The 24,773-nt window shown below is 41.6% G+C and overlaps 1 protein-coding gene across 4 annotated transcripts in view; it reads right to left on the minus strand.

Annotated features, from left to right (window-relative positions):
- DENND5B (DENN domain containing 5B) overlaps positions 1–24,773 on the minus strand; it is a 114,293-nt gene that overhangs the window by 59,501 nt on the left and 30,019 nt on the right. For 2 of the 4 annotated variants that reach the window (XM_064654645.1, XM_064654646.1), the window contains exons 2-3: positions 9,247–9,312; positions 2,660–2,769 (exon numbers count right to left, since the gene is read on the minus strand). In XM_064654645.1, coding sequence (XP_064510715.1) covers positions 2,660–2,769; positions 9,247–9,312 — 176 coding nt within the window. The remainder of the gene's footprint in view (positions 1–2,659; positions 2,770–9,246; positions 9,313–24,773) is intronic. The other 2 variants (XM_064654647.1, XM_064654648.1) reach the window with 1 other exon arrangement.

Below are 24,773 nucleotides of genomic sequence, written 5' to 3' on the forward strand. Positions count from 1 at the left end.
AAACACAGAGGCAGGACACAGACACTGTAACCCTCCCCTTCTTCTTCTCCTGGATATCATCCCTTCCAGATATTTCTGAAGCAAAAGTCCCCTCTGGACCACTGCCCACTAGTGCTGGTTCATCTCTTCTCCATTAGATCCTCCATTTCACTTTTTCAGCCTCTATATATTTCTCACGTTCACAACATGCAGAGGCAGCAAGCTCCATACCCAAATTGCACTGTGGGTGAGGGGGTGGAGAGAAAGATGCTTTTGTTTGTGTTAAAGCCTGATCCTTCAAATTACACCAGGGAACCTTAGATTCTTTTATTTCAGTACATGAGACGTTAAGCAGATAATGCCTCCTTGGAGTTCAGAAATACAGGCAAAGATTTATATAACTTGATGAATCAGAGGGCTAAATAGGAGGCTTGTTTTCTAAAAATTCAAGTTTCCCCTCTACTGATAACGTAGGTTTGGTACAACACATCACTTGCAGAGTGGCCACAGAAGATAGCATGTGAGGCTAGGCAGGGATAATCACAAAAAGCAGCGGGGGGAAAGAAACACTTCCCTATTAAAGAGAACTCTGTACTTTGATACATACTTTGAAAGTGAGAGAAAACATGACTTTTAGGCAGCTTGATTGCTTGGAAGTTCAGGGGGTTATTTTTAAAGCAATAGGATGGTTCCAGAAGGCAATTGAAATTCCTTAAGCATCCAGCAAAGCCAGAGTTCTCACAAGTTAACCTTCAAGGATTTATGCATTTTCTTCTCTGAGGAAAATTGCTTCTGGAAGCTCACATAAAGCAAACACATAGGCAGAACTAATACAGCAAGGCAAGATCAGAAAGGCCAATAATTGCCTCAAGGGATTCTGTGGAGGTGGATATTACTTTAAATGATGTTTCAGATCAAAACAATAAAGAAGTTTTCCAAAAGATGATTTAAAATATCATTAAATACTGCTGCTGTTAGTAAATGTTTTTTTTTTCTCCAAGACACATGGCAAATGAAAGATGTGTTCTTCAGCTGTTTGATTTTAGTTAAATGAAGCTCAGTTCAATTATTTTATTTTAATAGGTCTCCTGCTGGTTTTAGCATTCCATTTTATCTGATACTATGATTACATTTCAGGAATATTAGACATTTTCAACTGTAATGTGAGAGACAAATAATGCAGCAATTCCAGCTGCTATATTCCTGCTGCACAACCCCTATCACTTCTCCTAACATCCCCAATTCAAAGGCAGAACTAAAAGGCATAAATAGCCTTGGCAGTTGAATTATTACCATCTTAACTGCTGATGAAGCATCGCTCAGAGTCCTTCGTGACTTCTGTATAAGCGAAGTGATGTGGAGACCTGCCCAAATACCACACCATCTCCATCAGTGCACATTTGGAAGCAGAGGACAGAAATCCCCAGCTGTCAGCAGGCAGAGGGAGTGACTGGGCTCATCTCTGCCTTTCTGTGCATGTGCAGTGCCACAGTATCAGCTCTGTGTCACTGCTACTTCCAGCTCCTGTATTTCCATGTTAAATATTTGGCACAGTGCTTAAAAAGAGAATTCAGTGAAAACTGAGATGAACTTCAAATTTCTACATCTTCATGATTGCAGGGAAGTTACAAATGCATTTTTGTGTTTGCAAAAGCCATTTTATTGTGGGGTTTATCTATTTCTCACCTCTCTATCTCCTGGGTGAGGGCCAGGAGATTCTCCTGACTTCATACCTGCACCATACAACGAGATCAGTTCTGTTTTGTAGCTAGTATGCAGTCCTACCCTCTGCAAATGCAAAGAACATCTAAACTAGACTCGGGGGGGGAAAGGGGCTCCCTAATTTTCCAATATTGAGTTAGATCCAATACACATTTTTAAAAATAGCAAGAAGCTGGTTGCTTTTAAGTTATAAAACAAATAGCATTTTCTGTACTGGGAAGCTCAAATACCAGTAATCTGTTGTCAGGTTATACTCCTAACAAGTGCTTTGCTGATTTTCAACACATCCTTTGAATACCAGCTCTTCAGAAAAATTCCCAGTGGATCATCAGTCTTTCAACTGCCACTGCCCCTCCTACAATAACTGTTTTTTTCTCCCTTCCAAGTCCATGGGACTTAGCAACATAGATCCCCACATCAAACTGAGCTGACAGGAAAGAGATGTACCAAAGATGCATTGATGCAGAGGTGCCATTAAAAGCGATGACCCAGCAACATCCGTGATTAAGGTAAGTTCCAGTTTCTGCATAAAGATTCCTCTTTCCCTTGCTATATGCAGAAACACAAGGTGTTTTGTACCCAAAAATTTCACTGGGATATTAATATATCTTAAAAATTCCTTGTTTTGCCTCCCGTGGACATGTATCCTGGGTAACCACACCCCTTCTCACCCAGTCACTGGGACGGTGGTTAGATCTGTTCCATCATGGAGTAGACTTAAAACTACAACTAAAAAGGGAAATTCAGTATTTTACTTTTGCTGCGCCTGAAAGTATCCTGTATTTTCACAATACCTCCTCCTCTACAGCTTTTCGACCAGCACACCCAGTGGGTGCTCTTAGTCCCAGCAGAAGCACCTCGTTCATCACATCACAAGGGCTGGTTGTGAACAACCCAGGAACTGCTTAAGAGTTGAAATTGTCAGGTAACACCTTGAGAAGGGAGTTTCTCTACCTACCATGTTGACAGCATCCTGGTCAAAGGGGTTCCACTCGATGTTCTGAGGGTAATGGGCCAAAACTTTGGACTTGAAGGTTCTTCTTAAGGGACTCTGGTCGAAATTCTCTCCTGCAAAAAATGAAGAAATAATGACTTGTCACAGCAGTGTGGCTTCAGAGGGAGCTCACTTGGGCAGCTTTCTTTTGTTTTTCTTTTTTTTTTTTTTGTGAAATCTGAAGGGCATTTTCACTTCCAACAGAGGTACTACTCTTAAAAGAGAAACAGAAAAGATGCACATTTGGTCTGACTTCACCCTCCTTCCCACAAAATCTTACAAGCCAGCTTCCAGCTTAGTATTTACAGCATGGAAATATATTGTCAAGAGAAAAATGACTGCTGGGATTTTATAGAAAAAGATCCTGAAATGAACTGAATTCTTGATCTTCCCCTATAGCTTGAATATCTAGAGATGGCTTTACTTAGTCACTGAAATAGCACTTCCCCTCAAGTTTGTTGGAAACTGTCTTAAGGTCAACAAAAAAAATATGAGCACCTCTTGGCTATTATAAATTATTCAAGGATTCATTATAGATGATCTTTTTTATATCACAAGTCCTGTGTGAAAATTAAACATTTATTTTTTTCTACATCAAATTTCAAGGGCAGACATTTTCCACACAAAGAATCCAGCAAATGCAAAGAGAAATATCGAAATTAGACTTCAAGCAGAAATGCATCCAGTTATCAGCATACAAATACTGTATTTCACAGTGATATTTTTAATGGAGTTTCCTCCACTGGATTGCCTACAGTATGCAAAGAGAGCCATCAAAACAAGAAGTTAAAGTCTATTAATTAAATTACCATCTACTACACTTTTTCAGGTATCAGGTTACTAATTCCAGTGTTCTTGCTTTAAAAACTACAAGTGTGTCTTTTCTATTCATTTGCTTTCTGAGAGAGATGAACGGGATAGTGCCTTGGGTTCATAATGTGGAAAGTTTTCCACCAACCCTTGCTTTGCACTCAAAAGCTCCCTCTGGGACTTACCTAAGTATTTCTCAAAATATGTTACTGAAATAGAATTGGATTTCTTTTCTTTACAAAAGAATATTATTTCTCATTATACTTAAAGAGAGAACCAATATTTTGCTAATGTTTTTAATGAGAGGTTATTTTGGATTAAAAAATAGTCAATTGTTTGGTGAGTTCTAAAGGCAATCCCCCACTCCTGAGGTCACTAACACCTCTCTGAAGGCAACATGGACCAGAGGTGTATAACTTGTGTTTGCTGAGTTACATACAACAGCTAACCCTTCGTGCAGCGAGCAGGCTATGAGGTGTTGCAAAATTCACAGTTCGGGAGTTACTCGAAGGTTTCTGAGGCTGCATCCACTCGGCACGTTCCCTTTGCTCCTTGCAAAGCACAGTCTACACAATCATTTGTCTCAGAGTGAATTGATTCAAGGAACTTTCTGTACAAACTGACATGTGAAAGCAGAGCTTTTTGGTTTTTTTCACCTGGCAGAGCTTAGGGTCTGGAGGTAATTGCGGGGAACACGAGGTAATGGAGAAAAACACAGTGGCAGTTCACAAGGTAAAAATTATCAGGGCAAAGTTTCAGGAGGGTTGAAAACCATTTTTGTATGAAACCCTTAGCACACTTCAATGCAGAGGGCAGAAGCTGCACCGTGTCTCGGGGATCACAGTGGCAGGGCCATTGCAGCAGCACCTGCACAGAGGCAGGTGGAGGAAGAGGAGGCAGAGGTCAGGCATTTCTTACACCAACACCAGCTGTCTGTTTGGTCAGGAAGGGGAAGCAGAGGCTTATGCTGGAGTTTCCCTCCACGAGGATGCGTGTAGGCGGATGGAAATTCCTCAAGACACGTGTGTCAGTGGTGCTGGGATTGCATCTCACCCTGCTGTGAGAGCCACTGCACCGAGCTCAGGAACCCAGCGGAGCAGAGCAAACCAGCTCTTCCAACGGCACTCACATTCAAATGCATTCAGAGGGTTTAAAATCTTTTTCTTCCCGAGTAATCTCTATGATTTTAAAGATACGGTTATTTTTATACAATGGATCATTTTGAACACAGGATTTAGACACATTGCAGCACTGTGGTGAAATCACCATACCTGGAAGTGTTCAAAAAAAACATGTGGATGTGGCACTTGGGGACATGGTTTAGTAGCACCAAGGCAGTGCCGGGTTAACGGTTGGACTCGATGATCTTAAAGGTCTTTTCCAACCTTAATTATTTTTCTTCTAGCCCTACACCTGTCTCACTTGGTTTTGGTGGGTAACCATGTGGGGAGAAAAGCAAATAAGCTTCAACAAGGCTGTTTTGGGCTGGGGAGGAGAAAAAGCCTGAGATGATGCAACGCTGCAGCTGTATTTCCTGGGGAAGGAAATGGTAAGGTGAGGAGTGGATGAGGGGACTGGGGAGATCTTCTCACTCTGTACAACTGCCTCAGTGGGTGGTTGTGAGGTGGGAGTCAGATTCTTCTCTCAGGTAACAAGTGACAGGACCAAAGGAAACGGCCTCAAGTTGCATCAGGGGAGGTTTATCCTGAATATCAGGAAAAATTTAGGGTTATTAAGCATTGGAATGTGCTGCTGAGGGAAGTGGTTGAGTCACCATCCCTGGAGGCATCTACAAGACATGCAGACGTGGCACTTAGGGACATGGTTTAGTGGTGGACTTGGCAGTGCTGGGTTAATGATTGGAGTCAGTGATCTTAGAGGTCTTTTCCAAACCAAATGATTCTATGATTCCACATGAGGAGCTCTGGTAGGCGAAAGCAGCCTGCTTCTGGAATTGCTCAAGGCAAACCAGAAATCCAGCAAAAGTGTATGCATCACTGAAATAAAGAAAACTGAAGTTATTAGCTAAATTGGATCAAATTCAGAAACATGAAGACCCTCTCCATGCTCAGCTACAAAGTCAGATTGAAATACCAAAAAACAGAGACCATTACTCTACTGCAGAACATGGCAGTAAAATAATCTCTTATTTTGGTCTAAAAGTTCTTTGCAGAGGCATTAGAGATAAAGATAAAATGCCACCCACCAATTCCTAAAGCTTCACAAAATAAAGATCCCAACAACCAACATCAGCAAAAATTCTCTCTCTGGGTATGTACTTAAACATACTCAGCAACATTTTTAATTCTTAGTATCAACCATAATTAATGTGCTTGCATAATCAAAGAAATATGGATGAGGTTATTGTCTAATTAGCTCTTCAAGAATTCTCACATCTGACAGAGTTTACCTGACAACTGTGAATTGGCAGAAAGGCAGATATTTGATGCTAAATTTGTTTGGTTGCTTCTACTAAAATTTAGAAGAACTGGATGACTTCATTAAGTTCTCCACTACTGACAGCAAATGATTGCTGGAGTCCAAATTTCTTTAAAGTCTTCCTTTTCCATAACACAAAAACATTACTGTAACCTACTGGATGGATGCTAATTGGGTAATTTGCATGCTTCAGAGGTCCTCAGCACTTTCGCAGTTCATCACTTGAGCCCTTCACAGGTTCTTTGGGGGCCAGTGTTCCACTCTACATCACATAGATGTTGTAAAAACACCTTTTGCTTGAAAAATTAATTTCCAAGTTAGACCAAAAACTACATCACTGGGGATGCAAGAGCAGTGAAGGCCCTGATATCTTGCTGTTATTATTATTTAACATCCTTCATCTCATTTTTCCTATAAACCACCCCCCTCCCCCAACCTGGGGGGCAATACTCTGGAGCATCTAGAACCAGTGGAGAAAAACAAGACATATTTGCCAATAAACCACTGTAATAATGATAAAATGAGGGTTTCAGTCAGCTTTTGGAAGTGACCAATAATTTGTATGCTGCTGAAGATATCTGTGCAGTTGTTTAGATGACAGATAGGTCTAAAATGTTTTGGTTATGAAGCACAAGCATTGCTTTAAGAAATCCAGCTTCTGAAAACTAGCAGCTACAATGTTCTAATAGGCTGACAACATGGATTCGTTTTATCCAGGAAAGTAAATGGCACAAACAACTTACCTTTGCAGAGTCTCTGCAGTGTTTGCATTTTACTACTCCGGTGGTTTAAAAAAATATAAATTAAATGTAAAACACACATAGAGAAAACATGATTTTCTCAATCAGTGATCACAAAACAAAAGAGAAAAAAAGCCAAGAACCCACACCGCAGTGAATCAATCAGTCATTAGCTCAAAAGAACTCAACATTGCACCCCCCATACAAAGCTACCTCCCAGAAAGTCAAACAGGGTAAGATTTTAGAGGAGACACACAATTTAGGAAAGAAACAGTATGAGGATAGGACAGGAAGCAGCCAGCATGTCAGGGTGAAATGGCATCGTTTGGCCAAACTAGCAGGAAACCCCCCAACTCTCACTGAAATGAGATGAGAGACAAGGACCACGACAGCCAGCCCCACACTGACAAGCAGCTGGAAGAGAACCACAGGGAGCAAAACCTTCTTGGCAAACAGGAGGAAAGGGATCTGGACCAAAGGGTACCTGATAGTATCAGCTCTGAGCCTTGGTAGTTCTGAACTACTGAGCCACACGTGGCAAGTAGAATTTACTTAGCTGTTATTCTAGACAAACAGTGAATTTTCATTAAATCTACTATGTGCTTTTAAGTGTTTGCTTACTAACTTCCCAAACAGGATTAGCAAGGCACATTAAAAATGAAGCAAGTATCAAATGTGAATTGAATCCATATATTAAATATTAATGGGAAGATAACAGTACTGTGAATGCAGACAGAAACATCTTATTTGGTGTGTGGTGCCCATTCATGCAAACAACACAACTCACAGGGTAAGCTGCCCCTCAGAGGCAAATTAAAAAATTGGGTTTGAATAGAAACCTTTTGCTCTCCAGATATTTAAAAAAAATATTCAAGTACTTTTCAATATTGTGTAAAATGTGTCACACTCCATTTCCATTTCAATTGGACACTACATCCTATGTAACTGTACTCTTCATGACTTCTGCCTTCCCTTTAAGGCACTGGTTTTTAAAGGAACATTTAGTTTCAAATTAAAAGCAAATGGTGAAGTGACAGATGCTAGATCAAGAAAAACTGTGCTAATTTAATTTCAAAATGAGAAGATTTCTCAAAATTAGAAAATATCTGTGTTTTGGATACAGGATACAATTACTAGGGAAATGCAGCTGCAATTGTGAGGTTGTCAGTCATGATGGCTTTCATAAGAGTGATCCTATGTATAAATTTAGTGATCTTAAGTTTTAAGCAGATCTGTTTCAATTAATAATCACAGCTACAGAGGCATGGAAAGCCATGTACCAAATAGGCAGAGGCATCCCTCCACCCACACCCTCTGGTCCAGGGAATGCAAGCTATCTGTCTCTCCTTCCAAGCTCTGGAATGTCAACAGGAATGCCTGTGACTACAGAAATAAAAATATCTTGTATTCCTTTAGAGGAACATATTGGGAGCACAACCATGCACAGTGCTGTGCCTCGTGGTGACCATCTCTTTGATAGCTATTTCCAGTTAAAAGTGTTCAGCACATCCAGCTACGTTCTCTCCCTGCAGACGGAACTTTAGGTTTATTCTGGATGACCCTGCACGAGAAGCAAATAGTATACAAGGTGTGAGTGAGAAAACAATGTGGGAGCAGCAGTAACAGTGCTTGGCTCGGGAGCAACTAAGCTGTTAATTGTCAGGTTCAGGAGTTGGTAAGTTTAAGCAGCGCAGAAACTGCTCTGCTGGTTTTACTCCGAGCCCCACCAGGATACCAAGGTGGCAGTGGAAGGCTAGTCAGAGTTCAAGGACATTAACTCAAAGGTGTTATTTCTGAGCACGGTCTCACAGCAGAGAAGGGAGACAATATGAAAGAGAGGACTGGGACAAGGCAGGCAAAACAGTTTTCATTCCAAATTTTTAAAATCTGCATTGTCTGTAAGATGGTGGCGGTTGCCTGGGGAGCAGCTGAGGAGGGGGGCAGTGTCTAACCTACCTTTTGCACATCGATACATAAAGGAATTGATGGATCACATTTAAGCAGGAAGCCATAGGGAGTTGTGTACTCTTCAGTACATTTAAATTATTTGGATTTTTTGAGGGCAGGGGTGGGGGTGTGTCTGTGTGAACCTCACCAGTATTACTATCTAAATCTAGACTGCAAAACATGCTTCCTTGAGATGTCAGGAAACTTTGGGTCTCTGCAGCAGATATTGGTGCAGCTGGACCTTCCAGTCCCCTTTGTTCACACATCCACACAACCAAGCCTATCTAGATTTGTAGGTAAGTATCCTCCAATGCAAGATATTATTCAGTCTTTATCAAGCACAGAAAGATCTAGCATATCTCATCTCCACCAATATACTGACTCCACTACTGGGATTTTGCTGGAGAGGGGAAGCACATCTGCCGAGAGAGCGTCAAGAAATAGAACAAAATTTACCAGATATTGATTTAAATTAGGTAAAGAAATAAAAAAGTCCTAGGATTTTGGCTTTGATTTTGATCTCTGATCCTTAGTTTGATTCAAGGGGAGTTGGAAGTCTGAAAATAAAGAAACAGAGAGGGCCTGGTGATTGTTTTGTCCTTAACCCCTTTTTACCTGAGGTTTTGTCTGCAGTATCTGAGCTCTTGCCATGGAGATCTGCTTGTAGCCATTTGTACAAGACTACACAACATAACAGACAGAAATAAAAAAAAAAAAAACAAAAAACAAGTATGAACAAAATGAAAGGACATCCAAATGTACTGGGGAAGGGAAAAAATGTGAACCAGACATTAAATACTCCCCCTTGCAATCCCTCTTCCCCCCACTACTGGCAAAGGGTAAATCCATGTGACAAATAAACCCCTTTATTACTACAGAGGTGTTGAATGCAATGACAGACATGGTAGAATACTTGACAAAATTAGTAACAAGATTAAATTCTCAGTACTTCAAACAGCATCCTGCCTTACAGCTTCCCTATTATGAAAGACATCTTTGTTCACATATTGAGCCATTCCAGAGCCCGTGAAACTCGGGGGGGAAAAAAGACATCAGTTCTTCAACTAGCGTTGAACTAAACCCAAGAAGTTTTATTTAACATAATACTGTTAGCTATGTTGTTACACCTTCAATCCTGTACTGCATACCATTTTCAGGACTTACTGAAGTTACCTAATAGCTCTAGTCATCATTTCTGTCTCATAGCTGGGTGTTTTTAGACTAAAATTTGGATAAATAAGCTATGTTTAGAACTTGGCTGAACAATTTTAATGTCTTCCAGCAACAGCTATCCCAGCAGGCACTTCTAATGGAACAGCTTCCTGCTAGCCTGCCTTACTGAGGTTTCTTCCAACTGGTTTGCTCATCTCCTGCAGAAAACCAAAAAATGTTTTCAGATACCATGGAATTTCTCCATCAAAAAAGTCACATTTGCACACTACACAAAGGCATTACACAATCCTTCTCAAGTTAAATCTATTTTTATAGACCTGGCACCCACATTAGAGCTGCAATACCATTGGCCTCTCTAGTGATTCAGTTCCTAGGTGTCAATTCAGAGTATTTCCACCACAACCTTATACTTGACCTGTTAATCCTGTTCAGAGGACCAAGACAGTTCTGCCAAGGCCAGATTATTTTGGAAGGCAGCACTCAGCAGAGGGCACAGGATTTCTTCCAATAGAGATTCTTAGATGGGAATTTGTATTTTAGGATAACTTTCTCTTTTCTTTAGGATGCACCTGAAGATAACCTACATTAGAATCTGCAGGGTGATGTTTTCCCACCCCATGCATCTTAAGTTATTTTGTTCTACTTTTCAGCTGCTTGAACTAAAAAGTTTCATAAGTATTTAAATTAAAGAAACAAAACAATTGTCAAAGTTAGAGAAGACTCTTGCTAATTGCCCATTATCCACACTACCTTTACAACTCTCTCTGCCAGGCTATCCTCTCAGTTCTCCCCTAAAGATTATCATACAAAGAGAATTGGGCACCCAGCTTCCACAGACTTCGCCACCATCTCTGCAATAGGAAGGGTGAAAAGGGAAGATGTAACAACTTTGTGAAATAATGTATAGCTCAATGAACTGGGACAGGTTTCTACTACCCATTTCAGCACTTTGACCATTTATTATCATCAATCATGCGGCTAAACAGTCACAGATGTTACATAAAAACTCCTGCACAAGAAGTCAAATTGACAACAGTGATATAAATACAGAGCTATGGACGCCGTTGTACAGCCTAATTCTTTACACAAACACAATGTAATGGAATACTACCATTGCCACAAACTAATTACACTTAGGAAAGGCTCACTATTTCAAAAATTCTTTTAAAAAGGAGTTTTGTCCACCCAAAAGAGTTATTGCACGTCTAAATAAGGATAAAAAGGCTCTAATGTGAGAAGTTTAGTTTCCAGCATCCCTTCCTTCTGACCTTGATTAAAATACTGAACTCTCTGCCTACAGAGTAACACTATACAGCACCAACACTATCAGAGTCTTAAAATAGCCCCAAGTCCCAGCTGCCAACAGACCATCGACATCTCACTACACTCACTAACAACTACAAATTATACCACCCCTTTTACATAAAACTCGCATCATAATCTTGTCAAATTAAAAAAACCTGTGGCTTAAATTATGTCAGTTTGGGTGATTTCTTGCATTGGGGTGGGCAGAGTTATAAAACCATGTACCCAAGGCATGGTGCTCCTACACAATTGCCTGCTATCTTTTTGTTTAGTTACATAGCAAGTGAGCATTGTACATAAAACCATATGAAGGGTTAGAAATCCAGCTCTCAGCTCCCAGAAGAACAGCAGAGTGAAAAATGTTCAAGCAAGAGCAAGACACCAGCACAGGTCCCTAAACACAGCAGGATGCTAAAGTCTGTCTAGCAAGGGATTCCTGGCTTTGGAGCAACAGGCACTCAACTACGGTCTTGGGCTGAACTGCAAAAAAGTGAAGGCATTTTAGATGCCATCACATTCTCTATGAAGTTTGGATAGATTCCTACTCATTGCAATCCCTGTTTCCCACTCCTCATTCCATGTGCTCACCTCCCTCCATGGACAGAACACAGAATGAGGTACCCAGTCATGCCTTTTGCACAGGACACCTTCCACGCTTGTGCTTTCTACTTATTTACCAGGACAGGATCAAGTTCAAATGGACCTGATTTCTGTCTCATTCTCAGTCTGGTTTTGGAAAAAGACTCACAATTACAATTTTTGATTCAAATGAATCTTAAAGCAGGTTTTGTTCTCTACTCCACTATAACAGAGGTAGTACAAGGGTCTTGTCTCAGAATCTGCTTTGCTACAGTTGGTATTTCTGGAGAAAAGGGGAAGAAAAGACCAAAACCCACAAACCACCAGAACTCGTCATCCTAAAAATCCCTGTATTATTACCGTTTAGGTTTGTGTGCAAGAATGCAGGAAAGAAAGGGGAGTTTTTCAGTAAATTTTGCTTTGGGGCTTTTCTATGACAAGAACAGCCTTATTTTTATAATTCCATCAATCCAGTGATATCAAACTGGGCTGTATTAAAATAGTTCGTTTTTTTTAAAACCACTTTGTAGTACACATAATATCATGCACCAATATCAGTCTCCACTCATCAGGATAGTAAGTTTCAGGTGTTTTGTTACTTGAAGCAGTTTCACCAAAGCTGTGTTTATACAGTGGCAGAGTGTGAATGAATTCACAGATATAACACCTTCTGCCACTCTAATTAAGCTTAGTGTGCAAGTCACTACAAGAAAAGAAAGAAGTTTAATTTGGGCTGGAACGTTTTCAGCACTAAACAACTGTGATATAAGCAGAGCACAAAGATGCCCATACTGCAGCTCAGCTAACCAACTATGCCTGATTGGGGTTTTGCTTTTTTCTAGCTTTCCTTTTACCCATCTCACACAAGCTTGGGGTCTCAGTTCCCTGGACTCAGCACTGTTGCACTGCATTTCTCCAGTTTAAAGGAATTCCTTGCTTTCTGATGTTCCCAATAGCTGTCCCTCGGTGTACTCAGCCACAAAGAGGATCCAAAGGACTCGTGGCTGGTTTTTACTCGGCACTTTCCACAGGTTGTGGTGATGAAAAGGAAATTATCTCCAGTTTCCAGGGAAGATTTTTCTTCTTCAAACAGCACAATCCACAACCCACTACAGGCACTCAAGAGAGCTACTTAGAACACCCTGAGCAAGGACAGCCTCTTTGCAGTGCTCTGAAGAACTGGCCCACACATCTGTGAGGTTTAGACAACTGGTTTTCTCAGTGGGCAAAAAGTGAATTTAAGGAGAGTGGGCCCAGAAGTGGCCCCTCACTGTAGTGAGTTACTTTTTTTGCACACCCTTTACAAGCAAAGGGTTACAGGAAGACAACTGTTGCCTGTCAAAGGCTGCAGCTGCTAAGCTTTATGAAAATTTAGTTAAAAAGTGGTTTTGATGAGAAAAGGGTCTGGCAAAGAAAGAACTTTGCTTCTTGTAGTCAAGAAAGCTCTTTTATCAGCATAAAGTAGAAACACTCCCTTGTGTAGCACAAACTTTGTTTAGGGAGTTCTGAAAAACTGCTGTTTAAGCTGCTGCCAAGAAAGAATTGTCCTTATGACAGTCTCCAAGAGCCAGTCTTCTGCCAGTTTTCAACAAATGAATCCTTTCAGAGTAAGAAAAGACAAAAAAACCTTCTCCACACTGAAAAGTCACCAGAACCCTCAGGCAAGGCTTGAAATTACCAGACGGAGAAGGGTGGTGAGCAGGAATGAAGATGCAGAGAGACAAGGATCTGCTGCCCACGCAGCCAATATTGGTCCTTAATGCTGGTACTTCCACTTCAGAGCTACCCCAGAAACCATTTTAGTTTGGAGATTGCTCTCAGCTGCTTCAACCCAGCGCTGCACCACAATAACTGGAGATCAGCATATCACTGCAAATGCTTCTAATGGGGGCAAAGCTGACACTGAGATCAAGGCATTTATGCAACGTGCTGGATGATGCAGTTATTATTAGCTTTGAAAAAAACCCCAACAACTCTAGTTTTGTCAACTAAAAGTGTTAGAACATTGTTAAGAGGCAAAAATATCATATTGAAAGATCAGTTGTTGTAACTACTCAGTTAAAATACCTCTTCTGCCATGAACATCTCTGCAAGAACCTACATGTCTTAGTCAACACCAACTTTGTTTACAATCTGAAGAACAGGCTGCTGCCAGTGAGTTTATAGAAGGGATCATTAAGAAGCTATCAGTGCACAGTAATTGTGCATGTAAGGCACATGAAAAATATTTGTTATGCTTCTGCAAACCTTAAGTAAATCACTGCTAGTTAGATACAGCTTTAGTTTTTTTCACTGCAGCAGAGCTCTAAGTATTTCAGACAAAGCATAAACAAATAGATATATGCTTAATCAGTGCTGCCCATTTTGTGGCCAGTTTCCAAGTCTACTGAAAATACAGAAAGCTGAAACCAGGACTCAATCACCAAGTCACTGTAAAGTGTCAGGATTCAAATCCAAAGGCATGGACAAATATTAATTTCTGGATCCAAACTAGACTCCAGGTGGGAAACTCAAAGCATAGCAGGATTTCTACTTTGCCTTTAGATTTAGTTCCGATCCCTACAAAGGATACCAGAAACTAAATCCTTTGGCTTCCCTTAACACCATGGGGAATATTAGGTGCCAAAGCATCTGTAGAAAGATGGATCTCATTTGAAAAGGCCAGAAGAGTAATTGTCTCTGGGTTCAGCTCACAAATGCCCCTGGTGCCTCAGATCCTTTCTTCCCTTGTCCCACTCATCCCCACAGACATCTGGAAATGGAGGATATGGTGATTTTGCAAGTGCAGTCCTAACCTTTGTGCCTTAAAAGCACCACTTCAAGGCTTCTATCACATTTCTTCTCTGGTGCATTTTGGGGTCGCCTGCTCTCCCCACAACCCAGCTTTAACTCCAGGATACACCATCCACTGCCATCAACAAGATCTCTTAAAGAACACAGGTAAAGTCCCTCCCACAAAAACTCAAAAGGGATCAGTGCAAAGGGCTCTGTATCTTAAAAGTCTCTCCTTTGCTGAAGCCCAGCAATTAAAACCAGTCTCTTGCCTCTCTCTCCCCTCACATTTCCACTTCCAATCCTTTAAAAATCCCTCTATAGAGTAATAAATATCTGTGTAAGAACTGTATGTTTCAGGGATGTTTTTAGACCCTAAAGCTAAAAAGACTGCAGAGCAACAAATGGGAACTGTGAACATTTCCTGGCCTCAAACAGCATTGAAAAGAGTCAGTGGAACTCTGAAAGTGGACCTGGAGAGATGTACAAAAAGAAGAGTAAGAAATTGAAGTCCACTTTTGCCCAAAGTGCATGTTTTGCCTATTATTTCAGTGCCCTACTAGTAGAGATGAAAGTAGCAGAGGACAGAGATCTAAATAACCCTAAAAATTACTTGGCATTTGAGCAAATGTTTCGTCTTTACCACTAATCCACTAATCTTTCAGTGCCTGGATCCCAGGTTGATTGGCATGCTAAAAATACATAGGTAGAAGGCACGTAATTGCTGCTCTAATTTTTACGTAACCGTGAGCTGTCACCAGCTCCAGAGAAGCTACTTCTAAACCAAGGCTTTTAGAGCCAAACAGACACTGGAGCCCCCCTGGCCACTGCACACAACTCCTGCTGTTTCTGCATGACGTATGTTATTGTATTTTACACATTCCTTTCACATAAAGTGGAATTTTATGGAGTTAAATAAAATGCTTCACCTAATGAGCCAAGACATACCACGCTGTTTTGGAGACCTCGGTAGCTGTTACAACATTACACATTAGAAACGGAGTATTTTATGCTGAGCAGATCAAGGCTGCATTAGGCATGGGCCATAGCTAAACACATTTTAGTAACTATGGTTTCTGTGAGTATATGGAGGTCTGGAAGGTCTAATAAATGCAGGAAAGTGCCATGCAAAAGGAAAGAGAACTAACAAAATGTATGGGATCTGAAAACAATGGTGTCTTGGTGTGACAGTGCGTGACAGCTAAATCTGAGCATCCTGTTACAAAAAAAAACAAGAGCATTTCCATTTCGCTAGGAAAAAGTTGCTATTCCTTCACATCAAGTCAGGAGAGACTAATTTTTAATGCATAAGGATGGGTTTCAACAGTCCCCACTCAACATTCGCTATAAAATATAAGCCCATCAACAAAAGAGCATTATTCTGTGTAAGAGAGAGCATACATGTAATGTATTCACAAGCACATATATGTGCTTGTGAGGGGAGGCAGGAGAGGGGACTGGCAGGAACAGTCTATTACAGGTTCAAAAGCTGCACCCTGCACCTGGGGCTCTTCCACAGAATGGCCCCAGCAATAACAGAGAGTCCCCAAACCTGGGGCACCAGCTGGCTCATAATTCCTCACAAGACTGCAGCAGCATCAGGAGTTCCTGCATTGCTCCCATGGGATTAAAATTCCCATCTCAAATCAAACAGGATACCCACATGTCAGATTAAAGAGACGCAGGCATTTGCATACCTCTTCAGGGTTTGACAGGTTTCTGGTGATTTATTCTGCAACATGCAAATACACCAACAGCATCCCTGATGGATACCTCCTCAGTGCACAGGTTAACAGGTCAGCGTGCCTTGGATTAAATATTTACATTTAGGAAGCAATTTTTTTTTTTTAATACTTAAATAGGAAGCACACACAAGAGGAAAAATCCAAACTATAAATATTTGTGACAACAAATGATGTAGATCTCAACAGTTACACAGCTGTTAGCAATAAGCTTAGCAGAGGATAGCTGAGCACAAGTATTACTGGATATTTGCTAAAATAAAACCTGTAGTTCTACTATCAGGCTGAAAAAATACTTTCTTGTGAGATAATTCACTAATTAAGATTACCACCGACTATAATGAATATTTCCAGGGCTTCATATGTACATAGCTAGTCAGTCCAATGGGGCTGGTCTCCAAGTACTCACAAGAACAGGGAGTGCATGTGGGGAACAGAATTCCCCTTTGAAATCAAAAAGACTATGTATGTATATGAGATTAAAGGAATTTGAGCACTTACATACATCTTACAGCTGCAAATTCAAGGGTCATGAAAGAATTACAAAACATTCGAACTTCTAGCTAAGCTTATTTATAAGCCAAAACAACAAAGCTTCCAAAACACACTCCTCTTGCCTCTGAAAAAAGTTGCTTGCTAAAGTAGGACTCCACCTCAGGCTTTGAATTCAGCAAGTTTTATTCTGTGTTTATACTGATATGACAGCCTGAAAGTGACTTGTTTTAATACAGAAATATGAAACTTCAACCTGAATCTGTATCTTGTGGCATCAGAGTATCAATTTATAAACAGCCTGAGGAACCATCTGTTCTAGTGGTGCTTCTGGTTAACCCCTTCCCAAAATTAATGCCTCCCCAAAGAAACACCCTTTTGCCACTCATTCCAGAGCTCTAAACTCTTTGGTGCATTTATTCAGGTATCCCCCTCACCCTTCCTGCTTCCTTTTTTATACTGGTGCTTCCCAACATAGCTGGTTTAGGCTGCAGGTTAGTGCTGAGCCACGTTTCATTCAGGTCAGGAACACTTTGATTTTACAGTGAGGGTGGAGGATGTACTTGTAACAATCCTCCCAGTGGCACTATCCCATATCACCTTCCCACCTCTCCGCTGCTTTCTCCATGCCTAAAGACATGATGGATTTTGATACAACCCATGGGGGTAAATCTTGAGTAGTTGACTTAATGGCAGGAAAACCTGAGCCTCATATGGGCACAGGTCCTCCTCCAGGTCAGACCAAAGTGCAGTTGCCCTACCCAAATGATAACACACAGACTCACATGACTCCACAATACTCATCCAGCTGGACTCTCTGACAGAGGTTTGCACTTTCTTTGGCAAATGACAGTGTTGCTTCATCTCCCTGAACTGTCAGGGCACGTCAAAGAAGCTATGCAATTAACACTGTCTAAAATAACTGGTGTTCCCTAAGCCTTTTAGTTTCTGCTTTGAAAATGTGTTTAATTGCAACCTTGTGTTAACCTGTAGAAGCAAAAGCACTTACTTCTGTTCAGACACAAAGTCAGTTTTTCCCTTTTCCTAACCTTTCTTTTACTTAATATTTTGGAAATTGTGCTCCTTTGAGAAATATTGTATCCTATGCAATTGTAGTTCAGTAAGCAAGCCACAGTAGAGTGTAAGTAATACAAAGCTGCACGAGCTCAAATTTACTGTGAGGGTGGTGAGGAACTGGCAGAGATTGCTCAGTAAAGGTGTGGATGTCCCATTCCTGGAAGTGTTCAAGGCCAGTATGGATGGAGCTTTGAACAACCTGTCTAGAGCAAGGTGTCCCTGCCCATAGCAGAGGGCTTGGAACTTGATGATATTTAATGTCCCTTCCAAGCCAAACCTTCTATGATTCTATGAATTTTCCTGAAGAGCCCTTCTACTTGAAAATCAATAATTAATTCCCTAACATGCAGAACAGTTCTGCACTTCTCACAGGATGCCCTGAGGCAGAAAGCAAGAAACAGATCTGGACAGGAGGGGAGCCCTTGACATAATGACCTGTCAGGAGAGTGTGGGTAAGCAAGTAGGACCTCAGGCCCCAGCACTGGCCATCACAGGGAGCATCAAATCCCACATTTGTCAGGGAAACAGGTTCTGTTCAAATAGACTTGCAGAGTCTTGCTGCTCTCTTCTGAAACCTGGTTTGTCATCACCAAGGTAGGAGTGAAATCATTCCAGCATCCCTTTAAGCTGCCATCTGTGCTCCCACAGGGAGGGGGCTCAAACTTGTCAAATGCCTTGAATTAAAAAAACCAACCTCTTACCTCAGAAGTGTCAAGAGGTGGCAATTTCAGGATAACAGCCTGAAGCCACTGGCCATCAGCAGAGCACACTGTCTATGATTAAGCATGAAAAACAGGTCCCCAGAATCCAATCCCCAACTGCACTGGGGACAGCAACTTTTGAAGATTCAGAGACTCATAGAGAGACTCTGAAATTCAAAGTGGTAACTTGTTTAGGAAACAATACCAGTCTTTAAGGACAGAAGATAAAAGGGAGTTTGGATTACAGCAAATATTGTTTCTGTTACCGGCCCTCTCTCTTTTAAACAGCTATTTTTGATCCCTATTGTCAGGGAAAGAATGAGGTATATCATTAGCATGAACATGGCAGGAAAGATATTGCTGGAAGATGACCAGGGAAAAGGAGCAACCTGAGATGAGGTGTGCTTGGCATGGAATGGTCCAGTTTGCCCAGCAGTGTGGAACGTGAGACTGATGAGGAACCAGATCCTGCTCAGCCCTCCCTGTCTGCTCTGCCTACCTGCAGCATGGGCACAGCTCACACACAAGCCGTGATTCTCTCACCCAGGACAGGAAAAAAACAAAACCAACCAATCAACCAAACAAAAATCAGAGCTACCGGAGTTGGAGAGGCTCATATATATTTTCCACAGATGCATGTGGGGACCAACCATTTCAATGACTATTTAAGGATATGCATTGGAAGCTCCCTTGAAAGCCCACCCAGTTCTGCTAGTACCCAGCTGGACAGCAGGTTTGCAAAAAATTAATGGCCTTTTTGTTTGGTTGGGGTTTTTTTTATCCTTTTACTCCCACTTAAGAGTCCACCACAAATCATTTCACCTCCCTTCAGGAAAACTGTGTTTCAGAAGGTACTGCTGGTAGCTGATACTCTTCTGCCTAATTAATAACCCCACACCCACTAAATATTCCATGCTGTCAGACACTGCCCGAGTAGACAATCTCGTGTACCAGTAAACACAAGGCAAGGTTGGGCCTTTGCTCCCTTCTTCACCAAAGCCCAAAGGATTTTTCTCGTGATGAAAGCCTTCAGAAAGCCACTCTGGTCCTCTGTCTCAGTTCACTCAGACAGGTTTGCTGCTAAAGATTTTTCCCTAAGAAGGAGGATTTCTTATGTTGCATAGCTTTTAATTAATTGGGGCATCTCACACCAGAAGGTCTGCTTGCTCCCCCTAAGTGAGCTTCCTAAACAACAAAAACACACTTAACATGTGGCAGGGTTATGGTTCAAAAGTTCATTTGGGTTTAGCTTTGTGCTAGAAAACAGTTTTGACATGTAAATTTACGCAGACTCAGATTTACCAGAGGTTTGGGAGGCCTAGAAGGCATTTAAAGCATGGCTGTGCTGGCTGTGGATAACACATGAGCGTGCCCATTTCATGTTGTTACACAATGCACTGTCATAGCTGCAGTCAGAGAAGGGATGACTAATGCCAAGCAGATACACAGACAGACCCCTGACAGAGTCACAGAGAAAACTGGAGAATTTCAGAATCATCCAAAACATATACCTGTAAAAGCAAGGGGACCGGGATTGAATGGATCAGAATAATCGGGTCGGGAAGGACCTCTGGAGGTGATCTGGTCCATGTCCCCATTCGAAGTAGGACCAACTTCAAAGCCAAATCATGGTGCTCAGAAGCAAGACAAAAATACTTTTTGAGATGAAAAACTGCAAAGAGAATTCAATAGCTGTAGGGAGGGGAGTGCAAAGTAAGACATCAACATTTCAGCATCTTTGGAGCAAACAGTGTAAGTCAGGATTTCTCTGATTTAATGCTTTCAGTGCAAACCAGGAGGCACTCTTGAACCTGCAGTGTAAATACCAGGTGGGAAAACAGTTTGTGAGGCATTAAAGGTATGAATCACCCCTTGCCAAGCCTCTCGTCTTCTTTTTGAAATACTTCCATCTCCCAGCAGAAGCATCAGTAACATCATTTTTTGGCTGGAGACCATACACTGAACTTATTTCACTGTTTGCCACCTTGCCTCTCCAGGAGAGGAAAGCCTGGCATGCTCAAAGGCACCATTTGTATCTCCTGGATATTACAGCTCCATGGTCCCTGCACCTTCTCCTGTGACCTCTGTTCACATCCAGCAAATCATGCAGATTTCTCTCTGGGAAGCCACTTTTTTTTGGCAGTTGGTTGCTTTCACAACAACGAGGCCCAAGAAAAATAGTCAGCACAGTTTCGGTGCCTTTCCTAGCGCAGCTGCATCCCGGGCAGGACTTAGGCTAATCCCTCCTGAACAGCCTTGTTGCTCTTGCCTTGCTACAGAGCAGCTTGCTGCAGCCCTCCTGACATTGGTTTAATGCTGATTAGTCCCGACACAATTCTGGTGCAGGCTTCCTGCCAGGCGAGGGAACGAACAAAATTGGTTTGCGCACAGACCAGACGACAGCTGCAGTCACTCCAGCTCAAATCTGTTGAATAAGGACCCTTTTCTTGTTTACCAAGATGAGGCTAAATTAGCCCAGCATGAGACAGAAGGACAGAGCAAATCCTAAAAGCCAGCGATGCCAACCTGGCTCTGAAGGTGCGAGATGTGACTTGGTCAGGCCCCATTAGCTGTGCTCAAAGAAGCCACAGGGGAAGCATAAGCTTTGTGTTAAGTGAATCCCCCAACTCAGGGAAGAGCTGGAGTTTTAAAAAGGAAGTATTTTTTTGGGGGGGGGGGGGAGATTACAAACAGAATGCCCTCAGGTTTTTTCAGAGCCAGAGAGGCAGTTGCTGCACACTTTACTTGGAGCGTATTTTTCCCCCATATCTTTTTCTTGCAGCCCTAAGAGGAGAAAAGCCTCCAGCTTCATGAGCCCCCTGTTCCCACAGTGCCCTTAAGGCAGTGTCAGGCCCTAACCTCTACCACTTTTTCCTCCTGTTCTGATTTTTTCTTATGCTGAAAGACTGGAATCAACCTGCATTTCTCCAGCTGACTTCAGATGCTTGTATTACAGTATTTGGAGCATTGTAAAGCTTATCAGGCACACACATATCACCACACTGTTGCCAAAGCAAAATTCAACATGCTTTCTGTCAAAAGTCATTCTGGTACATGCTTAAGGACAGATAGTCTTTAGGTGCAAAACCATTAAAACTGATAATATACTGTTCAGGCCACAGAACATAACTAAAATTAGGTGGCATCAAGATTGAGAGAAGCAGTACAAGTAAAGATGCACTTAGATGATTGCTGTGCTTGGTTTAGAGATGGGGAAATAGGGAAAGAAGGAAGAATGAAGACAGATTCAGTCACAAAAGAAACAGTGGCATCCCTGCCTATGGCACAGGGGTGGGTGAGGTGATGGGAACTCAAAGTCCCCTCCAATCCAAGTCTTTCTGTGATTCTACAGATCAAGTTATTTTTTGACAAGGTGCTTATATCTTTCTCATTCACCTGTTCTCTCACTAAAACTGCATTACACATAGCCATGGAAGCTGCCTGAAGAGCAAAAGGTTAAGGGCATGCTTTTTGCTTGATAGTGCAGTTTGAAGGGAAATTTCTATCATCTCTTAAGCATATGCTTCCACGCTCCTCTCCTTGGAAAGCACCTGGGACTCCCATGTGCTGGCCCTCCACATGCAAAAGATACTCAACAGTCTCAGAGATGCTTTAAAGAGAGTGTCCACAAAGCTATGAAAGTGTCTAAAATCAGATGCCCTGATCAGCATGCTGTCAGTAAGTACCTATATAACAGTATTAGCTATGATGCTCGTTTTTAAAATGCACAGGGTATCCCGTTCGGAAGGTTTCCCGCTCAGGAGTGATCCATTGACTTGATCTGGAGCATCATCTCTGTTTGCAGAATGACACACAGATCTCTTGACATGAATTACAGAATCCATCACCTTCCCAGAGGCACCACATGTACAGAGACAACAGCTGCACGTGAGCTGCTTTCCCAATTTTTGTCAGCAAGGCTCTTACTAAGTGATTTAATGGAGAAGTAACACTGCTCAGCTCTATGGTATTTGCAAAATCTTTAAACCCATATCCAAAAGTGGATACAGCACCACAGGATTTTCCTTCTATATATAAGAAAAGCCTGGCTTTTGGCACTTGCAGGGTTGGCTGCTCACTGATTGGGGTTTATGGATTTTCTAAATAACAACTCCTTCAGCCTGGGCATCTCAGCTCTGCAGGATGCTCCTGCCCATCACATTTCCTTCCTCAGTCACCAGAAACAAATCTCCTGCCCATGTCAGCCACAGTTCAGGCACCACTTTGCCTGGTTTCCAATCCCTGCATGGCCTGATCCAGCAAGGAAGCAGGCAAGCTTCCAGTGTTTTACAAGCACAGCACCCTCACAAAATGCAGCTACAGCTTTGTGCTGGTTTTGGCAGGGGTAGAGTTAATTTTCTTCACAATAGCTAGCTATGGCTTGGATTTGTCTTCCAAAGTCACTGTTATGTGTGATGGTGCCCTGTTGTCCTGGGGATGGCTGAACACCTGTCTGCCCATGGGAAGGGAAGAATGAATTCCCTTTTTTTTCCTGCTTTGCTTGTGCATGCAGTCTTTGGTTTACCCATTAAATTGTCATTATCTTAGCCCACGTTTTCTCATTTTTACTCTTCTGATTTTCTTCCCTATCCCACTGGTGGAAAGTGAATGAGCAGCTCTGTGGGGCTGAATTGCTGGCTAGGGCTAAACCATCACAAACTTCTTTCTAAGGGAATACCAGAAGTCAGTTCTAACATGGTGCAATACGTAGAACATTTGCCTTCACGCATGAAAAACTTGTTCAGTTTTTTGCTTGCTGGAGCAGGGTGAAACTCAGTCTAAATTTTTCCTCTCCCATCTCCCAGAAGAGATGATATCCACCAAGAATGGCTTGCTGCACGATAACAGAAGTGCACCATCGATAAGCTGAAAGGGAGACATGAAAGATGGATCTCAGCCATGATCCAGTGGTCAGTATTTTGTGTCAGTGCATGAATATTCCTGGGGTCTGCTCCCTGCCCAGCCTCACGTGCATGGGGATCCTCCTAAACAACATTTAAATAGCAGAAGTCTCCTGGTAGTACCTCTCAAGTGATGTGTCTAGCCATCAAAGGAAATTCCAGCAACTAAAAGCATCTAAAGAAAGATATTCCTTATTTTAGGTTTACTTCATATATTACCTACAATACTCCAAAAGAACAATATGGCATCTTTTATAAAGGTCATTAAAAAAAAAACAACCAAACAAACAAAAAAATCAACAAAACCCAAACAAAATTTTTTCCTGTTAACAGGATTTGGGGCCATATATTCTTGAACAACAGAAAGAGCAAGGGAAGAAAAAAAAAATTTTGTTCAGGAGCATCAGAAGGCAAACTGAAGTAGGGGAAAGGTAATTGTGTCTTTGAAAGACTGGAGAAGAAATGCAACAATTAACTTTTCTTGTAAGTTTATTAGTGCCTCTGTAACTTCTGTTTTACATATACTTATCATAAATGAGCAAAACCACAAAGCTTAATAAGAGCTTTTCTTATATCCTACTCATTTTTAAAAAAAAAAGATGTCTCTCTTCTCTACTCAGGTACGGTCCCCAAGTTTTAGGACAACTCTATCACCTTGCCTAAAAAAATGTAGAGCCTTTCTCCACTTTATAAAGACCAAACAAAGCACAAGCCTGAAGGACTTTGGCATCTATCTTTGGCAATAAACAGTATCCTCCAATGACTTGGGTACCTGCAGAAGAAGAAGGCATGTCACCCTTCTGACGGCACAGCAGGGTTCTCAATACCACAACAACGTTCTCAGAGCTACCAGCTGCTATTTCATCATCCCCACAAGCAACTCCCACCAAAATCCCACCAAAGGCAGCTTTTGCTCAGAGGGAAGAGGAAAAAAAACCGTCTTATTGATGGATGCTGAAAAGAAAAAAAGAAACAGTTTTAAAAGACAAAAATGGACACAAAAGGGGAGGGGAAAGTACAAACCGAACTTTTATATGTCTATATATTGACAAGACAGAAGTGTTTCTAATTTTAAAATCAGAATTTATTCATGCAGTTAACAGCTTTTCTGAAGTTCCTCATTTTATCTCCAAGACCTACTGTGTCTACGTATCAAAGACTGAGGAAGATTTTAAGCATCTCAAGATGAACATCAATAAACCACTGGTTTCTGGAACAGTAATTTCACTTCCCTGAAAGTTGCAGCTGGGGCAGAAAGGCCAGTCTCTTAGCAGTCAGCAACCATCAACAAAGGGTTCAGTAAATTTACCATGGCAGACTTATTTACTGCCCCAGTGCTGGAAAGTCACTTCTGCTAAAACATTATTACAGATGAAGCCCAGCAGAACTCTCGGATCCAA

This window comes from Pseudopipra pipra, chromosome 5 (genome assembly GCF_036250125.1).
Source record: "Pseudopipra pipra isolate bDixPip1 chromosome 5, bDixPip1.hap1, whole genome shotgun sequence".
Classification (NCBI taxonomy): Eukaryota; Metazoa; Chordata; class Aves; order Passeriformes; family Pipridae; genus Pseudopipra; species Pseudopipra pipra.